Source organism: Scyliorhinus torazame, chromosome 12 (assembly GCF_047496885.1).
Source record: "Scyliorhinus torazame isolate Kashiwa2021f chromosome 12, sScyTor2.1, whole genome shotgun sequence".
NCBI classification, from domain to species: Eukaryota; Metazoa; Chordata; class Chondrichthyes; order Carcharhiniformes; family Scyliorhinidae; genus Scyliorhinus; species Scyliorhinus torazame.
In genome coordinates, this window is record NC_092718.1 from 183,804,571 (window position 1) to 183,825,786 (window position 21,216).

The window sequence follows — 21,216 nt, forward strand, 5'->3', positions numbered from 1 at the left end:
TCTTCTCATGTACTTAATGATCTGTTGAGCTGCTGGCAGAAAAATACTTTTCACTGTACCTTGGTACACGTGACATAAACACATCTAATCCAATCCAACATTCTAACCAATAGAAAGCAGTTTCCAATGGCGCTTTAGCCTATCAGGTACCGTAATACCTATAATACCACACACGTTCATGCTGGTTCTCTGTTGCGCGCAGTGGCCTGTTTTGTGGCACTGTTAGGGAGAAGGCCGACAGTGGATCCACGCGCTGTGTGTGTCACCGTGGAAGATGGCGGGGGAAGAAGCTGCCCTGGCATCCGCAGTGAATACCCAAAACTTTAATGCCAGTTTAGTTTCAAGGGCGACGTTGCTGAAAATAAAGCGACGTCTAAAAAGGTAGTTATTTGAATCCAGTGGGCGGCTGAGTTTCTGTGCTGCAATTCATGCAACTCTATATCATCTCTCCACCCCAGCTATTTGTTGCAGCCTCTCGGTGCAATAAGTTTGTAAGGGGCTCGAAGCCATTTAACAGATTGAGTTTTTTTTTTACAAAATACAATAACGTACGCTTTCTTTTCCGGAACCACACATTGTGAAAATAGGCCAACGACACGGGCGTATCTGACCGGAACCCTGCCGCAATTCAGCGTCCACCTGATCGCCGTGGTGGTGGGGGAGGAGGAAAGCAACTGGCGATCAGCGCGCGCCGCGCCGCCTTCTGGCAACTGTCGTCCTTTCCGCGCGGCGATGCCCCCGGAGGACCAGGCGGGGACGGACTACAGATCCCAGCATGCACGGCCCCGTCTCCAGCGGGACTAAGTAGTAGTGGTGGTTGTTGGGGGCGGGGACGGTGGAAGTTGTCTTCCCCCCCCCCCTGAAGGAAGGGGTGTGTAAAGGAACGGGCGGGGGGGGGGGGGGGGGGGGAGATTTATTTCGTCGGATTGCATCTCCCGGTCTTCCTCCAGCCGATCTCTGTGAGCGGACCGAGTGAGGGGGAAGGGAGTGAGTGTGTGTGTAGTGGTGGGGGGGGGGGAGGAGGCGTTTTCTAGGCGACATGGAGCGCTGGAAGGGACGTGTGGCCCTGGTAACCGGAGCCTCGGTGGGGATCGGCGCGGCCATCGCCCGGGCACTGGTTCAACATGGCATGAAGGTGGTGGGCTGTGCCCGCAATGTGGACAAAATCGAGGTAGGAGGGACAGTGTGAGTGAGAGAGAGCAGCCAGGCCCCGCGGTGCTGAACCCACTGCCCCCCCCTTCCCTATACTCGCCACTGTACCCATTCATCTGCAGCTGAGACAAATCATTTCGGTTAGCCCGTCTGTCAGTCTGCAACCATCTTGCTGCCGGCCGGGTTCTCGGGTGCAGCAAACCAGGTTATTTATTTCTGCAGAAACTAAATGGCCAAACGTGGACCGGGGAAGTTCCCCCGCAGCCCTGCTTGGCCCCTGCCGCCAATTTTAACGGAGTGGGGTCAACAATCCTGTGTTTTCAAAACAAAATCTCGTATTGTGTGCGTGTTTTTTTTTGTCTGGCAGATTTCTAACGGAGGAAAGAAAGCTGTCGCCTGGCAGCGTTCCTGCTTTCGTGGAACCTGTTGGTTTTCTCTCTCGCTTTCCCCGTCGATTCACGTTTCACCCCACCCCTCGCCCTCTGTTTCACCGGCTGTTGCTTTCATTAGATTGCTTGGCTTCTCACCCCGGCAACCCGCCCTGCGTCTGAAAGTGGTTTAATTCTGTGCGAGACCTTTCGAAGGCGTTCCAACCCACTTGCAAGCGTTGGGGGAGATGATACATATATTGGTTTGCGTTTGATGGCATTTCTGGTTGGCATAAAATTGCGTAACCTGGGCTGTCCATTTTCAGAGAGTTTTTTTTTTAGCTTGCCATTGGAAAACACAGGGCTATTCGTGACATTATAACGTACCCCGAAGCTAGGAATGCCGATCAACAGTTGTAGATAATGGCGACATTTGTTTGTTTCCTCATGCACTTCAATTTCATTTTATAATTGATCGTCTGCATTGATTTGTTAAGACACATGGGTCGCATCATGAAAGGGCGTTGAGCACTCCGCTGCTATAGTAATAAGTTTAAATTTAATTGCTCTATTACCCTTTTGTCAATTATTTTCCCAGCGCGTCCAATGGCTAATTCTAAAATCTCAGGAGACACTTGCCCTTTTGCCTCATGGAGTTTTGCTCTGCAGTTGGGTCCTGAGAAGCACTCCAAACTGTCGGTTGAAGTGCCTCCTGATTTGTCTTGACTGTCAGACTGAGATCTGTGTACAATATTATGCGAGACATAGATGGAGGACAGATGGGAAAAAACGTTTCCCCTTAGTAGAGGGGTCAAAGATGTAAGGTGCAGGTGATTTTGAGAAGATTTGAGGAAAAATCTTTTCACCCAGAGGATGGTGGGAATCTGGAACTCGCTTCCTGAAGGGGCAGTAAAAGTGGGAACCCTCAGACCATTTAAGAAGCATTTAGATGAGCATTAAAAATGCTATCACCTACAAGGCTATGGACCAAGTGCTGGAAAATGGGATTGTTGCTCTTTTTAGCCTTAGTTTTATTAGCTCTGATTATGTCACCTTTGCTCACGAGTCGCCAGGTATCTTTCTGATACCGCCACGTGGTTCAAGCTCGAGTTATGATTAATAAATCAGCACACCGCTTAGTAAGATTGAAATCAACGGTCATTTATTATGTACAGCAATCAATACTTACACAATAATCCTACTATCTATATCAAAATCTACCACTACTGGCCAATACTTAACTTTAGGAGATGGCCCACCAGGTCAGGGAAACAAATAGTTTATCAAATTGGATCTGGCCTGCGGGATTCAAAAGGCTGATACGGGTCGATGGCTAGGAATCTCTATCCGGTAGCGATCGCTGGAGTCAGACTTACGGTTCTTTGTCGAAGGTTCTTGCGAAGGTTGCGAGCAGGTGAAGAAGGGAGAGAGATCTGAACTTGGCCCCTCACACTATAGGGCCCAGGGGCTTCCCGCCTCTCGGGGCGGCCCTTGACCCCGAGTCCCAAGTGATTGGACTTGTTCCCAATCACTGGGTTCGATATGCTCCAATAATGGGGCGATTCCTCGATCGGGGGGTGGTAGTTCACCTGTCTTTGTTTCGGCCACTGCAGGCGCCGAAAGGTCTGGCCCGGCATTCAATTGCTAATATGTTGCAATTGTTCCCGGGGATAGCCGATTAAACGGCAGATGTCTGTGTTGATGTGCTGCGAATAGTCTTGGGTATCGATCTGGGCCGACTTCCCCAGATCCGAATACGCTTTTGTGTCCTGTTGGCTGCTTTTCCCATCAGCCTTTTCGGTTAGCCATTTTAAATCGGGTTTTGGCCAAATTAATAGGGAATCAGCCATTTTAGGTGGCTACAGATTAAAATAGATAGGTGCGTGATGGCCATGTGGAATCCATAATATCCTGTTCCTTAGTGAAGGACATAAGTTAGTGTGGAAACCATAATATCCTGTTTCTTAGTGAATGACGTAAGTCTGTGGAGACAGGCTAATGGAGATAACGTTCCCAGGAATATGCTTTTCTGTAAACTACTGTAACCTCCAAGGGCAAAGAGGAGATAATTACGTAAAAGAAAGATTGAAAGACCTTGCTTTTCTACTGGTCCATTTGCTATGTTTTCTATTGGCTAGAATTATTGTCCTTTCATTGGCCTAAGATGAAAGTTTAACTGTGATATTATTGGTGTGTGCCATGCAAATGAAGGATTAGACTGCATCTGCAATTCTATTACAGTCAGAATGGTAGCATAGTGGCTTCACAGCGCCAGGGTCCCCGGTTCGATTTCCGGCTGGGTCACTGTGCGGAGTCTGCACGTTCTCCCTGTGTCTGCATGGGTTTACTCCGGGTGTTCCGGTTTCCTCCCACAAGTCCCGAAAGACGTGCAGTTAGGTAATTTGGACATTCTGAATTCTCCCTCTGTGTACCCGAACAGGCGCCGGATGTGGTAACATGGGCTTTTCACAGTAACTTCATTGCAATGTAAGCCTACTTGTGACAATAAAGATTATTATTCTTAGTTAATAAAGCTATAACTGTTTTCGCTTCGCTAGACTCGGGCAGAGTGATGCCGTGAACCTCATTGCGTTGATCTCCTTGTGCACAAGTCAATAAAGATTGACCAAAGAATACTCCCGTGTAAGCCTTGCAATAATTTTGACACCGACACGATGGGCCAAAGGACCTTTTTCTGTGCTCTCAGACACTGACTTTATGGCAGTTATATTAAGAGTTGAAGAAGCAGTATCTTGCCACAGGTAGTTTTCTTGTTTATAACTCAGTGTTTCAGAATTATTGAGTGATTAAATGTCTCTTTCGTTGTACCAATAGAAGCTATAACGTGACTGCTACCGAAAAAGAGCTCTCCAGTATCGTGTATTGTAAAAATTCAAGCTTCCATTTAGAGGTCAGGGGCCGTTGTATTTTGCTGCTCGACGTTTTGCTTGTTGAGTTCGTACTAATCACAACCAGGAGTCAGGGTTAGAGATCAGCATTGTGTATACACAAATATACTAATTCTCAGAATTGATCTCTGTTGCTTATTGGTTTCATATTGGGTGGACTTTCAAAGACTGCTCTGATCTCTATCTGAGTAACTGGTGGATTATTTTAACAGCTGGGGAGCATTTCAGCTTTAATTTGAGAAGTGTCAGTTTTTGTTAAGCTGCTTTTTAAAAAAATTAAATGAAACGCCTGGCAGCGTTCCTGCTTTCGTGGAACCTGTTTGTTTACTCTCTCTCTTTCCCTGTCGATTCACGTTTCACCCCACCCCTCGCCCTCTGGTTCACCGGCTGTTGCTTTCATTAGATTGCTTGGCTTCTCACCCCGGCAACCCGCCCTGCGTCTGAAAGTTGTTTAATTCTGTGCGAGACCTTTCAAAGGCGTTCCAACCCACTTGCAAGCATTGGGGGAGATGATACATATATTTGTTTGCGTTTGATGGCATTTCTGGTTGGCATAAAATTGCGTAACCTGGGCTATCCATTTTCAGAGAGTTTTATTTTTAGCTTGCCATTGGAAAACACAGGGCTATTCGTGACATTATAACGTACCCCGAAGCTAGGAATGCCGATCAACAGTTGTAGATAATGGCGGCAACATTTGTCTGTTTCCTCATGCACTTCAATTTCATTTTATAATTGATCGTCTGCATTGATTTGTTAAGACACATGGGTCGCATCATGAAGGGGCGTTGAGCACTCCGCTGCTATAGTAATAAGTTTAAATTTAATTGCTCTATTACCCTTTTGCCAATTATTTTCCCAGCGCGTCCAATGGCTAATTCTAAAATCTCAGGAGACACTTGCCCTTTTGCCTCATGGAAACACTGCTCTGCAGTTGGGTCCTGAGAAGCACTCCAAACTGTCGGTTGAAGTGCCTCCTGATTTGTCTTGACTGTCAGACCTGAGATCTGTGTACAATATTATGCGAGACATAGATGGAGGACAGATTGGAAAAAACTTTTCCCCTTAGTAGAGGGGTCAAAGATGTAAGGTGCAGGTGATTTTGAGAAGATTTGAGGAAAAATCTTTTCACCCAAAGGATGGTGGGAATCTGGAACTCGCTTTCTGAGGGGGCAGTAAAAGTGGGAACCCTCAGAACATTTAAGAAGCATTTAGATGAGCATTAAAAATGCTATCGCCTACAAGGTTATGGACCAAGTGCTGGAAAATGGGATTAGAATAGATAGGTGCGTGATGGCTATGTGGAATCCATAATATCCTGTTCCTTAGTGAAGGACATAAGTAAGTGTGGAAACCATAATATCCTGTTTCTTAGTGAATGACGTAAGTCTGTGGAGACAGGCTAATGGAAATAACTTTCCCAGGAATATGCTTTTCTGTAAACTACTGTAACCTCCAAGGGCAAAGAGGAGATAATTGCGTAACCATTTGCTATGTTTTCTATTGGCTAGAATTACTGTCCTTTCATTGGCCTAAGATGAAAGTTTTGGTGTGTGCCATGCAAATGAAGGATTAGACTGCATCTGCAATTCTATTACAGTCAGAACGGTAGCATAGTGGCTTCACAGCGCCAGGGTCCCCGGTTCGATTTCCGGCTGGGTCACTGTGCGTAGTCTGCACGTTCTCCCTGTGTCTGCATGGGTGTTCCGGTTTCCTCCCACAAGTCCCGAAAGACGTGCAGTTAGGTAATTTGGACATTCTGATATTCTCCCTCTGTGTACCCGAACAGGCGCCGGATGTGGTAACATGGGCTTTTCACAGTAACTTCATTGCAATGTAAGCCTACTTGTGACAATGAAGATTATTATTCTTAGTTAATAAAGCTATAACTGTTTTCGCTTCACTGGACTCGGGCAGAGTGATGCCGTGAACCTCATTGCGTTGATCTCCTTGTGCACAAGTCAATAAAGATTGACCAAAGAATACTCCCGTGTAAGCCTTGCAATAATTTTGACACCGACATGATGGGCCAAAGGGCCTTTTTCTGTGCTCTCAGACACTGACTTTATGGCAGTTATATTAAGAGTTGAAGAAGCAGTATCTTGCCACAGGTAGTTTTCTTGTTTATAACTCAGTGTTTCAGAATTATTGAGTGATTAAATGTCTCTTTCGTTGTACCAATAGAAGCTATAACGTGACTGCTACCGAAAAAGAGCTCTCCAGTATCGTGTATTGTAAAAATTCAAGCTTCCATTTAGAGGTCAGGGGCCGTTGTATTTTGCTGCTCGACGTTTTGCTTGTTGAGTTCGTACTAATCACAACCAGGAGTCAGGGTTAGAGATCAGCATTGTGTATACACAAATATACTAATTCTCAGAATTGATCTCTGTTGCTTATTGGTTTCATATTGGGTGGACTTTCAAAGACTGCTCTGATCTCTATTTGAGTAACTGGTGGATTATTTTAACAGCTGGGGAGCTTTAATTTGAGAAGTGTAAGTTTTTGTTAAGCTGCTTTTAAAAAAAAAAAAAAAAATTAAATGAAAGGAATTCCTTCATTGAGCAAGTAATTGAATGATACAGTCTCGTCTATGTCTAGTAAAGTACCTGTGCTTCTACATGAAGTGGGGGGTGGAGAAGTATTGCCTATAAAGGCCTTCAGGGTGTCCATCTCAAAGACAGCAATGTGGCAAATTCTCGCAGCAAGTGGTGCTCAGTCCTGCTACATTATCTGCTAGACCCAAGTATTGCGTGCAGAAGACAGCATATTTAAGTATTATCGCAAGGTTGAGACTACCTGATGATAGTGTACTGGATGGATAATCCAAGATTGGCATGCCAATTTGCTCACCTGTGCCAAACCCTCCTAAGCTTACAGCATTGAGCTTTGTGCATTTCCATACCATAAAACTGCAGCAATTCAAGATGCAACCTGCAGTTGAAAATCTTATCAAATGCTTCTATTCCACGGCATACCAGATGTCTTAACAGAACTTGGCTGCATAATGCCTAGTTGTCTGATTGGTATGTATGATGAATGCACATCTGTTACTATCAATGTACTCCTTCAGCTTGCAATGTCCCATGACAAGTTTTCTGCTTGCATACCAAGGTAGCACATTGTAAAATATACAAAACATTTCTGGTAAACCTATATTGATTGTTACTTCACTTTGCTCGGTGCACTTAATTCATTAGATTAAATTGCAAACAGATCAGCTCTGACTACATTTCTTTTTGTTAATGATGAACCCCCCCTTGCCCGTCGAATGTTGAAATCACATTCTTTGTGCAAATCAAGTTCATTATTCAACCGTGTTTGTAAGGATAACTAATACTGAATAATTTAATGATTTTTAACCAATAGTACATTGATTTAAAAATTGTACTGATAGACTGATTCATCCTCTTATTTCAATGTGTCCTTTGCCAGGAACATTCATTTTTCAAACTGTCCAGTTTGTAGTTGGGGCTGCAAAAATGGATGCAGGTTGACAAAACAAATTTCGGTTGATTTATGGATTTTAGAATCAAACAGAGGCAGATTATCTTTGCTACATCCAAATATTTTGATTTCCCAAAGTGCTCATGATCTTTTAATTTAAAATTTTTCAAGATGGTTGTAATCTTGAAGTGTTAGAAATGTAATGGCAGACTAACTGATTTCAATTTGTGTTCATTTATGTTCTGTGACCAAATGTGACATTTACAAGCTTCAATTTCATGTTGTAGTTACTTATTTGCAAGATGTGAAGTTCTGCAATCCACATTGCATGAGGGATGTGATAGCACTGGAAAAGGTGCAGTGGAGGAGATGAAGAGGGGACATGATTGAAATATATAAAATTATGAAGGGCATAGATAAGAGTGGACAGGAATCACCCCTTGATGGAGTGATTCCTGAGCATAGATTTAAGGCAAGGGGCAGGAGGTTTAGAGGGGATGTGAGGATTATCTTTTTCACCCCGAGGGTGATGGGAGTCTGGAACGTATTGTCTGAACGGGTGGTAGAGGTAGAGACCTTCATAACACCTATGAAGTATTTAATAATCTTTATTGTCACAAGTAGGCTTACATTAACACTGCAATGAAGTTAATGTGAAAAGCCCCTAGTCACCACATTCCGGCACCTGTTCGGGTACACGGAGTGAGAATTCAGAATGTCCAAATTACCTAACAGTACGTCTTTCGGGACTTGTGGGAGGAAACCCACGCAGACACGGGCCACGCAGACACGGGGAGAACGTGTAAACTCCGCACATACAGTGACCCAAGCCAGGAATGGAACCTGGGACTCCTGGAGCTGTGAAGCAACAGTGCTACCAACTGTGCTACCATGCTGCCCATTTAGATATGCACTTACAATGTCAAGACATAAGGCTATGGGTCAAGTGCTGGAAAATGATATTAGAATAGTTAGTTGGTTGTTTTTGACCAGTGGAAACGTGATGGGCCGAATGGCCTTTTCTGTGCTGTAGACCTCTGTGGCTCTGTTTTCTATTCCATGCTGGGGCTGGTTTAGCACAGAGCTAAATTTTCTGGCTTTTAAAGCAGACCAAGGCAGGCCAGCAGCACAGTTCAATTCCTGTACCAGTCTCCCCGAACAGGCACCGGAATGTGGCGACTTGGGGCTTTTCACAGTAACTTCATTTGAAGCCTACTTGTGACAATAAGCGATTTTCATTTCATTCAAACCCCCAGGCAAAGTTCCTGCAATCACTAGTGCACTGTAGGTTTCAGAGTGAACTTCCAACACAGTATTTGAGAATACCTAGAATATATACATATATATATATATATATATATTTAAAAGCACCCACTGCAGTTACTGGTCCTGGCTAGTTTGAATTTCAGCCAGGCAGAAACCTGTTTCCACTTATTGCCTTCTGCCTGACTAGACATTTTATCTGACCTGTTTAGAAGAGAAATGTGAGAGAAATGCCTGGACATGTGCAAAATGATCTGCTGAAAGTTAGAAATCTTAATATTTTAATGAACATGGAAGAAATAATCAATTGTTTTAACATTAAAATTAAATTCAGTATCCAGGGGGCCAACAGACCTCCAGCCCTCCCCACCCCAAACAGCTGGCAAACATGATTTGCATTCCAGGTCGTGTCAGTCAGACCAACCAGTTTGCTCTGTCCAGAGTTTCTCTCCTTGCTCTAGAAACAGTCATACCCCAACTCTCTGTTCATTCTGGCAGTTTGGCATTGTTAAGCTGAAATTGCTTTGCATTCGCTCAGTGGAAGTACACTTTTGCATTGAGTATATGATAGGTACATAGTCTTCAAGATCCTGACAATCTTTAATTCAAGGGCTTCAGACAGAATTAAAGACTTGTATTTTTGATATGCTTACTTTTGGAGTTCAATTTGCGTATTGTGATGTGCAATACTGAATGGATCCGCAGACCTGCTTGGCACATAATATGGCATAGTTGGGGGAAGGACTGTCCATGTGTGGGTGAAAGAAAGGCTTGTATTTATACAGCACCTTTTAAAGAAATCTAATGCTTCATAGCCATTGCATTAACTTTTGTAGTGTAGTAATGTAGGAAAGGTGGTGGACATCTTGTGCACAGCAAGCTCCCATAAACAGTAATGTCAGAATTACAAGCTAATCACTTTTTATTAGGGATATTGGTCGTGGGATAAATGTTGACCAGGACATATCCGTGCTACTGTTCAAAATAGCGTCCTGCAATATTTTATGTCCACCTGAGGAGACGGGTAGGGTCTCAGTTTAAAGTCTAATCAAAAAGATGCACCTCTTGACAGTTCTGGGTGTTTCAGCCTAGATTGCATGCTTAAATTTCCAAAGTTAGTTTTGTATGTTCTACTTTCTGACCTGGAGCTGAGGGTGTCTTAAACTGAACCACAGCTCAGAACTTTAGAGATGGCACATTTCCAATTCAGCCAGAGTCAGTAGTAACAGCCAAAGTTGGACAGTGCCACAGCAGTGGTGTTTAGAGGGGTCTTGAGTGGTTGATGCTGTAGAGAGGTGATGGAGGATGAAGATGGACAGTGCATTATGGCGGCAGTCAAGAAGAATGGATGGTCTTGGTGCAGCAACCTAATTACAAGGATTAAAAATCATTTATCAAGTTGCGTGGAGATGATGTACTTGAGAGCAAGTGCTGGAAATAAGATAGTATTCTTCGACAATCATCCCACAAAATTGTAATATGCTAAAGACACTAAATTGCAAGTTTGCTCTTGTTCTAACTCTGACTACAAAAAGTTCATTTTTTGTTCAACAGTAAACATTGCTCTGAAAATCATAAACCTATTCACAATGTAACTACGCTGCCAAAGTTTATACAATGATAGTGACCTTGTGCATCACTGTTACGATCCCAGTTGATATAACTGGACAGGAAGATCCCTGAATGGAACCCTGGCTCAAAAAATCATAACTTTTATTTTTTTTACAAAATGTGGAGGGGGGAACCGTTCCGTAATAATTTTTTTTTTCTTGTGTTAAAACTATTAAACATGGAAAATTTGGATGATACAATAAGCCTTTACTCCCCCCCCCACCTTAGCTTAGCAATTACACACCGGTTTTAGGATGAACACGGATTACAAAGTATATCTTAATCTACAATGGTCTCATTAACAAACAGCCTCTTCTAAGCACACAAGATGATTGTGGACAAATACATATTCCATTCTGAACCCCAAGTGAATGTTTGTGGATGCCCCCTCGGAATTCTCCCCAGGTGATGGGGAGCACGGTAGCATAGTGATTAGCACAATTGCTTCACAGCTCCAGGGTCCCAGGTTTGATTCCCGGCTTGGATCACTGTCTGTGCGGAGTCTGCACATTCTCCCCGTGTGTGCGTAGGTTTCCTCCAAAGATGTACAGGTTAGGTGGATTGTCCATGCTAAATTGCCCTTAGTGTCCAAAATTGCCCTTGGTGTTGGACTGGGTTATGGGGATAGGGTGGTGGTATGGGCTTGGGTAGGATGCTCTTTCCAAGAACCGGTGCAGACTCGATGGGCCAAATGGCCTCCTTCCGCAGTGTTGATTCTATGATTGTCATGTGAGAATTTCCTAACTCCACTCCCAAAAACGCACTTTTAAAATCTTCTCATTATGCTTTCCCTTTTTTTGTAATCCAGAACAGGTTTTCCAAATGATACGTTTAAACAAAGCTTCAGCTCCACTTTTAACAGCAAATCCAGTCTAAAATTTTACACCAACCCCATTAAGATTTCTTATCTTGGCTACTGTGCAAACTGCTCACAATTGCTTTAAGTTTTGATTCCCAGACTGTACTAAAATGGTATCAGACATTTTATTTACCTTTGAAGGCTGTCAGACTTTAAATCTGGTTACTGCAATTGTCTTTTTTAATTCCGAATGCTTTCCTTGAATTCTTCTGACCAATACCTTGGTCTCTGTTCACTTAACTCCAGTCACCTTAAACATTCTTTCTCTCCTAATTCCCTGGTTATCTGGACTGTAACTTGTACTTTAGGAAGCCTGCCTCTTTGCAGCTCCCATCTTGTCCATTCTTACTTCTGGCAGAATTGAGAAATATTCACTCCCTGAGGTTGTGTCTTTAACTGTCCACAAATTCAGCTAAAACTAAAACTTAAAAAAGTTTTTTAATCCTTACAAGGGCCTCCAGTTGCTTTGCAGCCCTTACTAGTTCCTGGTTAGCACTGTTGCTTGACAGCACAAGGGTCTCGGGTTCAATTCCTGGCTTGGGTCACTGTCTGTGTAGAGTCTACACGTTCTCCCTGTGTCTGCGTGGGTTTCTTCCGGGTGCTCCGGTTTCCTCCCACAAGTCCCAAAAGATGGGTTGTTAGGTAATTTGGACATTCTGAACTCTCCCTCTGTGTACCCGAACAGGTGCCGGAATGTGGCGACTAGGGGCTTTTCACAGTAACTTCATTGCAGTGTTAATTTAAGCCTACTTATGGCAATAAAGATTATTATATTGATCTTCACGTCATACTCCTCTTTCAGCACAATTAGATCATAGTTGGAATTGAAACAAACACCTTTGTCCAACATTAATCTAACTATAGATTTTACCCTTCCAGGCACGAAAACATTAAATTAAGCCCACATAAAACTATACATTATTTCTAATGCTATCAATACAAATATAAATTTCTTAAAATTATCTTTGTTTTTCTAACATCGCACAAATTTGCATCAAAGAGCGACAATAGTGAATAAGGAATTAACTATGATAATGGCATCTGTCTGTTACTGATTTGTATTTTTTTATATGAATTGGAGAAATTTTTGATTCTGTTTTCCAGATTCTTGATCTTTAATACCTCTCTCTAATCTAAATGAAAGTATCTGGTTCATCAGTTGAGTTGAGCAGTGACCTTTCACCTCTCGGATCATGATTCAAACCCAGTTAAGAAAATGGATGAGCGTCTCCTCTGACTGCTACCTATGAAGTTCTATGTTTGAGAAATCTCAGTCTGGTAGTTTGCGCGCGCATATGTTTTGACACCCTTTCACCTGGAAGTAGTACAGCACGAGAACTTTGTAATTTCGTTAAAATATCTATAGAATTTGTAATTGGCTTTCCAAATGTGTGAAAGGTACTTTTACGAGTTTGCATCAATTGTAAATGGATTAATTGTTGCTGTCTTGAATAATAAGAAACACTGGTGACCCTTGATCGGGCAACAGTGAAAGGAAGTTTAGATACAAAAATGTCATGTGGCCAGATACAAAGAGCTGCAGAAGAGGGAGGAATTGAGAAGGCACATCTGTGTGCGCGCATGCTGCTGCATCTCTGCACTGAGTGATATTTGGTTGTATATGAGGTATCTTTGTTGTATTGACTGTTTACTGCGAAACTTACTTTTATTGGAGTATAATTTGCCTCTTAATATTTGTCTGTTAATTCCTGTTTAATTTGCATTGGTTCTGATTCATGTTAAAGTTAAAAATGAAATCTTGTTTGTAATTTCTTCATTTGGGGTTATTCAGTCAGTTTGGTTATTCATTGTGGCAAGGTCTAATTTTTAAAAAGCAGTAAAATTGGCAAAGTGACTAGTATGAGAAATAAAAGTCACACTGGTGACTGCATTAAGGTGCTACTCCTGACTTTGAGGCATGGTAGAGGGACCTTTTTATTCCAAATCTGGCTGTGCTCAACCTGGCTGTCACTTGGAGCCTGAAATGGAGATAATTCCTTCGCTTAGCTTAGTGCAAACATTCTTGAAATTCAGCTCACAAAAATATGTCCCAATCATCATAGCAAGAAATCTGCAGTGAGTGGAGGTATTATAGTTTTTCTTTTTTTTTTAATAAATATTTTATTGAAAATTTTTGTCAACCAACACAGTACATTGTGCATCCTTTACACAACATTATAACAATACAGATAATAATGACCTTTTTTATTTAAACAAGAACAAAAAAAAACAACAACAAATAAATAAATATTAAATAACAAAAATAAAAACTAGCCCTAATTGGCAACTGCCTTGTCTCAGGCCCCCCCCCCCCCCCAAGTCCTGGGCTGCTGCTGCTGCCTTCTTTTTCCCCCATCTATCTTTCCGCAAGATATTCGACGAACGGTTGCCACCGCCTGGTGAACCCTTGAGCCGACCCCCTTAGGACGAACTTAATCCGCTCTAACTTTATGAACCCCGCCATATCATTTATCCAGGTCTCCACCCCCGGGGGCTTGGCTTCTTTCCACATTAGCAATATCCTGCGCCGGGCTACTAGGGACGCAAAGGCCAAAACATCGGCCTCTCTCGCCTCCTGCACTCCCGGCTCTTGTGCAACCCCAAATATAGCCAACCCCCAGCTTGGTTCGACCCGGACTCCTACTACTTTCGAAAGCACCTTTGTCACCCCCATCCAAAACCCCTGTAGTGCCGGGCATGACCAAAACATATGGGTATGATTCGCTGGGCTTCTCGAGCACCTCGCACACCTATCCTCCACCCCAAAAAATTTACTGAGCCGTGTTCCAGTCATATGTGCCCTGTGTAATACCTTAAACTGAATCAGGCTTAGCCTGGCGCACGAGGACGACGAGTTTACCCTGTTTAGGGCATCTGCCCACAGCCCCTCCTCGATCTCCTCCCCTAGCTCTTCTTCCCATTTCACTTTTAGTTCGTCCACCATAGTCTCCCCTTCGTCCCTCATTTCCCTATATATATCCGACACCTTACCATCCCCCACCCATTTCTTTGAGATGACTCTGTCCTGCACCTCTTGTGTCGGGAGCTGCGGGAATTCCCTCACCTGTTGCCTCGCAAAAGCCCTCAATTGCATGTACCTGAATGCATTCCCTTGGGGCAACCCATATTTCTCGGTCAGCGCTCCCAGACTCGCGAACTTCCCATCCACAAATAGATCTTTCAATTGCGTTATTCCTGCTCTTTGCCACATTCCATATCCCCCATCCATTCCCCCCGGGGCAAACCTATGGTTGTTTCTTATTGGGGACCCCCCCAATGCTCCGGTCTTTCCCCTATGTCGTCTCCACTGTCCCCAAATCTTCAGTGTAGCTACCACCACCGGACTCGTGGTATAGTTCCTTGGTGAGAACGGCAATGGGGCTGTCACCATAGCCTGCAGGCTGGTCCCCCTACAGGACGCCCTCTCTAATCTCTTCCACGCCGCTCCTTCCTCCTCTCCCATCCACTTACTCACCATTGAAATATTAGCGGCCCAATAATACTCACTTAGGCTCGGTAGTGCCAGCCCCCCCCCTATCCCTACTACGCTGTAAGAATCCCTTCCTCACTCTCGGAGTCTTCCCGGCCCAAACAAAACCCATGATACTCTTTTCTATCCTTTTGAAAAAAAGCCTTCGTGATCACCACCGGGAGGCACTGAAACACAAAGAGGAATCTCGGGAGGACCACCATCTTAACCGCCTGCACCCTCCCTGCCATTGACAATGCTACCATATCCCATCTCTTGAAATCTTCCTCCATCTGTTCCACCAACCGCGTCAAACTTAGCCTGTGCAATGTGCCCCAATTCTTAGCTATCTGGATCCCCAGGTAACGAAAGTCTCTTGTTACCTTCCTCAACGGTAGGTCTTCTATTTCTCTACTCTGCTCCCCTGGATGCACCACAAACAGCTCACTCTTCCCCATGTTCAATTTATACCCTGAAAAATCCCCAAACTCCCCAACTATCCGCATTATTTCTGACATCCCCTCCGCTGGATCCGCCACATATAGTAGCAGATCATCCGCATATAAAGATACCCGGTGTTCTTCTCCTCCCCTAAGTATTCCCCTCCATCTCTTGGAACCTCTCAGTGCTATCGCCAGGGGCTCAATCGCCAGTGCAAACAGTAATGGGGACAGAGGACATCCCTGCCTTGTCCCTCTATGGAGCCGAAAATATGCCGATCCCCGTCCATTCGTGACCACACTCGCCACTGGGGCCCTATACAACAGCTGCACCCATCTAACATACCCCTCTCCAAAACCAAATCTCCTCAACACCTCCCACAGATAATCCCATTCCACTCTATCAAATGCTTTCTCGGCATCCATCGCCACTACTATCTCCGTTTCACCCTCTGGTGGGGCCATCATCATTACCCCTAACAGCCTCCGTATATTCGTGTTCAGCTGTCTCCCCTTCACAAACCCAGTTTGGTCCTCATGAACCACCCCCGGGACACATTTCTCTATTCTCATTGCCATTACCTTGGCCAGGACCTTGGCATCCACATTTAGGAGGGAAATTGGTCTGTAGGACCCGCATTGTAGCGGATCCTTTTCCTTCTTTAAGAGAAGCGATATCGTTGCTTCTGACATAGTCGGGGGCAGTTGTCCCCTTTCCTTTGCCTCGTTAAAGGTCCTCGTCAGTAGCGGGGCGAGCAAGTCCAAATATTTTCTGTAAAATTCAACTGGGAATCCGTCCGGTCCCGGGGCCTTTCCCGTCTGCATGTTCCTAATTCCTTTCACCACTTCTTCTACCGTGATCTGTGCTCCCAGTCCCACCCTTTCCTGCTCTTCCACCTTGGGAATTTCCAGCCGATCCAAAAAATCCATCATTCTCTCCCTCCCATCCGGGGGTTGAGCTTCATACAATTTTTTATAAAATGTCTTGAACACTTCATTCACTCTCTCCGCTCCCCGCTCCGTCTCTCCTTCCTCGTCCCTCACCCCCCATATTTCCCTCGCTGCTCCCCTTTTCCTCAATTGGTGTGCCAGCAATCTGCTCGCCTTCTCTCCATATTCATACTGTACACCCTGCGCCTTCCTCCATTGTGCCTCTGCAGTGCCTGTAGTCAGCAAGTCAAATTCCACATGCAGCCTTTGCCTTTCCCTGTACAGTCCCTCCTCCGGTGCTTCCGCATATTGTCTGTCCACCCTCAAAAGTTCTTGCAGCAACCGCTCCCGTTCCTTACTCTCCTGCTTCCCTTTATGTGTCCTTATTGATATCAGCTCCCCCCTCACCACCGCCTTCAACGCCTCCCAGACCACTCCCACCTGAACCTCCCCATTGTCATTGAGTTCCAAGTACTTTTCAATGCATCCCCTCACCCTTAGGCACACCCCCTCATCTGCCATTAGTCCCATGTCCATTCTCCAGGGTGGGCGCCCTCTTGTTTCCTCCCCTATCTCCAAGTCTACCCAGTGTGGGGCATGATCCGAAATGGCTATAGCCGTATATTCCGTTCCCCTCACCCTCGGGATCAATGCCCTACCCAACACAAAAAAGTCTATGCGTGAATAGACTTTATGGACATAGGAGAAAAACGAGAACTCCTTACTCCTAGGTCTACTGAATCTCCACGGGTCCACCCCTCCCATCTGCTCCATAAAATCCTTAAGCACCTTGGCTGCTGCCGACCTCCTACCAGTCCTGGACTTCGACCTATCCAGCCTTGGTTCCAGCACCGTGTTAAAGTCTCCCCCCATTATCAGCTTTCCCGTCTCTAGGTCCGGGATGCGTCCTAGCATTCGCCTCATAAAGTTGGCATCGTCCCAGTTCGGGGCATACACGTTTACCAAAACCACCATCTCTCCCTGTAATTTGCCACTCACCATCACGTATCTGCCCCCGTTATCCGCCACTATAGTCTTTGCCTCGAACATTACCCGCTTCCCCACTAATATAGCCACCCCCCTGTTTTTCGCATCCAGCCCCGAATGGAACACCTGCCCCACCCATCCTTTGCGCAGCCTAACCTGGTCTATCAGTTTCAGGTGCGTTTCCTGTAACATAACCACATCTGCTTTAAGTTCCTTAAGGTGTGCAAGTACTCGTGCCCTCTTTATCGGCCCGTTAAGCCCCCTCACGTTCCACGTGATCAGCCGAGTTGGGGGGCTTCCCACCCCCCCCCCCCCCCCCCCCCCCCCCTTGCCGGTTAGCCATCATCTTTTTCCAGCTTCTCACCCAGTTCCCACGTAGCTGTATCTCTCCCAGGCGGTGCCCCCCCGCCCATCCTTTCCCGTACCCACTCCCCCCTTTCCCCAGCAGCAGCAACCCAGTAATTCCCCCCTTCCCCCCCCCCCCCCCCCCCCGCTAGACCCCCCGCTAGCGTAATTACTCCCCCCATGTTGCTCCCAGAAGTCAGCAAACTCTGGCTGACCTCGGCTTCCCCCCGTGATCACGGCTCGCACCGTGCGACGCCCCCTCCTTCCTGCTTCTCTATTCCCGCCATAATTATCATAGCGCGGGAACCAAGCCCGCGCCTCTCCCTCGGCCCCGCCTCCCATGGCCAACGCCCCATCTCCTCTCCCTCCCCACCTCCCCCCATCACCACCTGTGGGAGAAAGAAAAGTTACCATACCGCAGGATTAAAACATAAAACCCCTCTTCGCCCCCCCCCCCCCATTCGCCCCACCACTTTGTCCAAACGTTCATTTTCATAATCCACTCATTCCAATTTTTCTTCTACAATAAATGTCCACGCTTCATCCGCCGTCTCAAAGTAGTGGTGCCTCCCTTGATATGTGACCCACAGTCTTGCCGGTTGCAGCATTCCAAATTTTATCTTCTTTTTGTGAAGTACCGCTTTGGCCCGATTAAAGCTCGCCCTCCTTCTCGCCACCTCCGCACTCCAATCTTGATAAACGTGGATCACCGCGTTCTCCCATTTACTGCACCGAGTTTTCTTCGCCCATCTAAGGACCATTTCTCTATCCTTAAAACGGAGGAATCTCACCACTATGGCTCTGGGAGTTTCTCCTGCTCTCGATCCTCGCACCATCACTCGGTATGCTCCCTCCACCTCCAACGGGCCCGTCGGGGCCTCCGCTCCCATTAACGAGTGCAGCATCGTGCTCACATATGCCCCGACGTCCGCCCCCTCCACACCTTCAGGAAGGCCAAGAATCCTCAAGTTGTTCCTCCTTGCGTTGTTTTCCAGTGCCTCCAACCTCTCCACACATCGTTTCTGGTGTGCCTCCTGTATCTCCGACTTCACCACCAGGCCCTGTATATCGTTCTCATTCTCTGCTGCTTTCGCCTTCACGACCCGAAGCTCCTGCTCCTGGGTCTTTTGTTCCTCTTTCAGCCCTTCAATCGCCTGTAATATCGGGGCCAACAACTCTTTCTTCATTTCCTTTTTTATCTCCTCCACGCAGCGTTTCAAGAACTCTTGTTGTTCAGGGCCCCATATGAAACTGCCACCTTCCGACGCCATCTTGGTTTCTGCTTGCCTTCCTTGCCGTTGTTCCAAAGGATCCGCTGCAATCCGGCCACTTTCCTCTCCTTTTTCCATCCGTGTCCAGGGGGAACACCCTTCTGGTTTACCGCACGGTGTTTTTAGCCGTTAAAATTGCCGTTGGGGCTCCTATCAAGAGCCCAAAAGTCCGTTCCACCGGGAGCTGCCGAAACGTGCGACTTAGCTGGTCATCGCCTCACCCGGAAGTCATAGTTTTTCAATTTCTACCGGAATAAGTATTTTAAAAATACATCTTAGAGTATCCAATTATTTTTTGTTCTAATTAAGGGGCAATTTAGTGTGGCCAATCCATATACCCTGCACATCTTTTGAGTTGTGGGGGTGAGACCCAAGCAGACATGGGGAGAATGTGCAAACTCCACATGGACAGTGACCTGGGGCTGGGATCGAACCTGGGGGCTCGGTGTCCTGAGGCAGCAGTGCTAATCACTATGCCGCCATGGATCAGTATTGTCCTTTTCCAGTGACTCGCAAAGTTGAATATTGATCCCTGTTTGTTAAGGAGAGTGCTGTCAATGCATCGTGTGGTAGTATTAAAACATACTGACCAAAATGTTCCCTCTCCATTCCTAATCTGTAAGATGATTGCAGTTGGTTTCTGTGTACTAAAACTGTGAAGGATAAAATCACCCAGAGCTCCTGTTTTTGATTGCTGTTCTGTAAACCCTTTTGGAGTGAGCATTAGAAGACATCTGGTGAAGGCAGGAACAAGCTACTTGTCAAGCTATGATCAAAAAAGCCTGCCAACATTCAATATGTGGGTTTTCACCTGAATGACCGAGGTACTTGAAAGCATCAAGGACTGTGGTTGAATAGAGTCAAGAGATCAAGGAGAAAAGATGCCAAGTTCATATTTTTATATCTCCATACATGTGACTGTTCAAACTATCAAACCCGTGTTATTTTTTCTCCCTCTGTACAATTTCTGATCCAAATGTAAAATGTTGTGTTTTGATAAAAAGCAAATGGTGAATCTGCCAAATATAAGCAGGCAGCAGATGTTTTATGTAGAACATAGGTTTTATTTTCTTCAACTAAATTGGTTAGTTTAATTGATTTCAAGTGCCAATTGTCCAGAGTTTATGAAAATACTGTTTGAGAAACAGCTTCTTTATAAACTGGGAATTTACAACCACTCGACTGCTTGTAGGTTAGGTTTCAGTATACCTTTATTCCTTTGGAAAATATGATGTTTAAACTTTTGTTGAATTAATAAATAAATTGTTTGGGGGAGGTGCACCTTTCTCATTCTTTCCTTATGGGATTAAATAATGAAGATAAAGTCTGCTGTGTCTGTCACTGGGCCACATGTTTCCTGAGAGGTCATGTTAGACCACAGATTTATAGGAGTGCAGAAGCCACAGCTTCTTGACGCTTACAAATAAAGCTCTTTATCCCAGTCCCTGGTGAATGAGTAAAGACAAAACTGGCCACAAATCGGCTCTAAACAATTTGTTTGCAAAGGCAATGACAATGTTTGGTGTGAGAAGTGCAATTTCTGGTGTCGGGGATAGCATATTGGCAATATGAAGATTGGATCAACAATAGAAGATTGGCTAGTTAACATGAAACAGATGGTAGGCATCTGGTTGATAAGATTTAACACGTGATCTGCCACACAGATCAGTGCTGGGGCCTCAACTTTTTACATTTTGTATGAATTGCTTGGTTGAAGGGACTGAAGGTGTGGTTGCTAAATTTGCTGATAACACAAAGATAGCTAGGAAAGTAAGATGTGAAGAGGTCATAAGGGGGCGACAGGCATGGATAGGTTGAGAGTGGGCAGTGACCTGGCAAATGGCGAACAATGTGGGCAAATGTAAAATTGCCCATTTTGACAGGAAAAATAAAAACAGCAGCATGCTAAATGAGGAGAGATGGCAGAGCATTGAGACTTAGAGGGATCGGGTGTCTTGGTGCTTGAATCTTGGTGTCTTGATGCAGGTACAGCAAGTGATTAGGAAAGCGAATAGAATTATTTATTGCGAGGGGAATTGTGTACAAAAAATAGGAAGGTCATTCTTCAGTTATACAAGGCACTAGTGAGACCACATTTAGAGCATTGTGTACAGTATTGGTCTCATTATTTAAGGAAGAATGTAAATGCATCGGACGCAGTTTACTAG

At 45.1% G+C, this 21,216-nt stretch overlaps 1 protein-coding gene across 3 annotated transcripts in view; it reads left to right on the top strand.

The window, feature by feature from the left end:
• The first annotated feature begins 891 nt into the window (after positions 1 to 891).
• The window catches only part of dhrs11a (dehydrogenase/reductase 11a), a 101,284-nt gene continuing 80,959 nt past the window's right edge, over positions 892 to 21,216 (top strand). For 2 of the 3 annotated variants that reach the window (XM_072469484.1, XM_072469482.1), the window contains exon 1: positions 892 to 1,171. In XM_072469484.1, coding sequence (XP_072325585.1) covers positions 1,040 to 1,171 — 132 coding nt within the window. In that variant the 5' untranslated portion in view covers positions 892 to 1,039. The remainder of the gene's footprint in view (positions 1,172 to 21,216) is intronic. The other variant, XM_072469483.1, reaches the window with a different exon arrangement.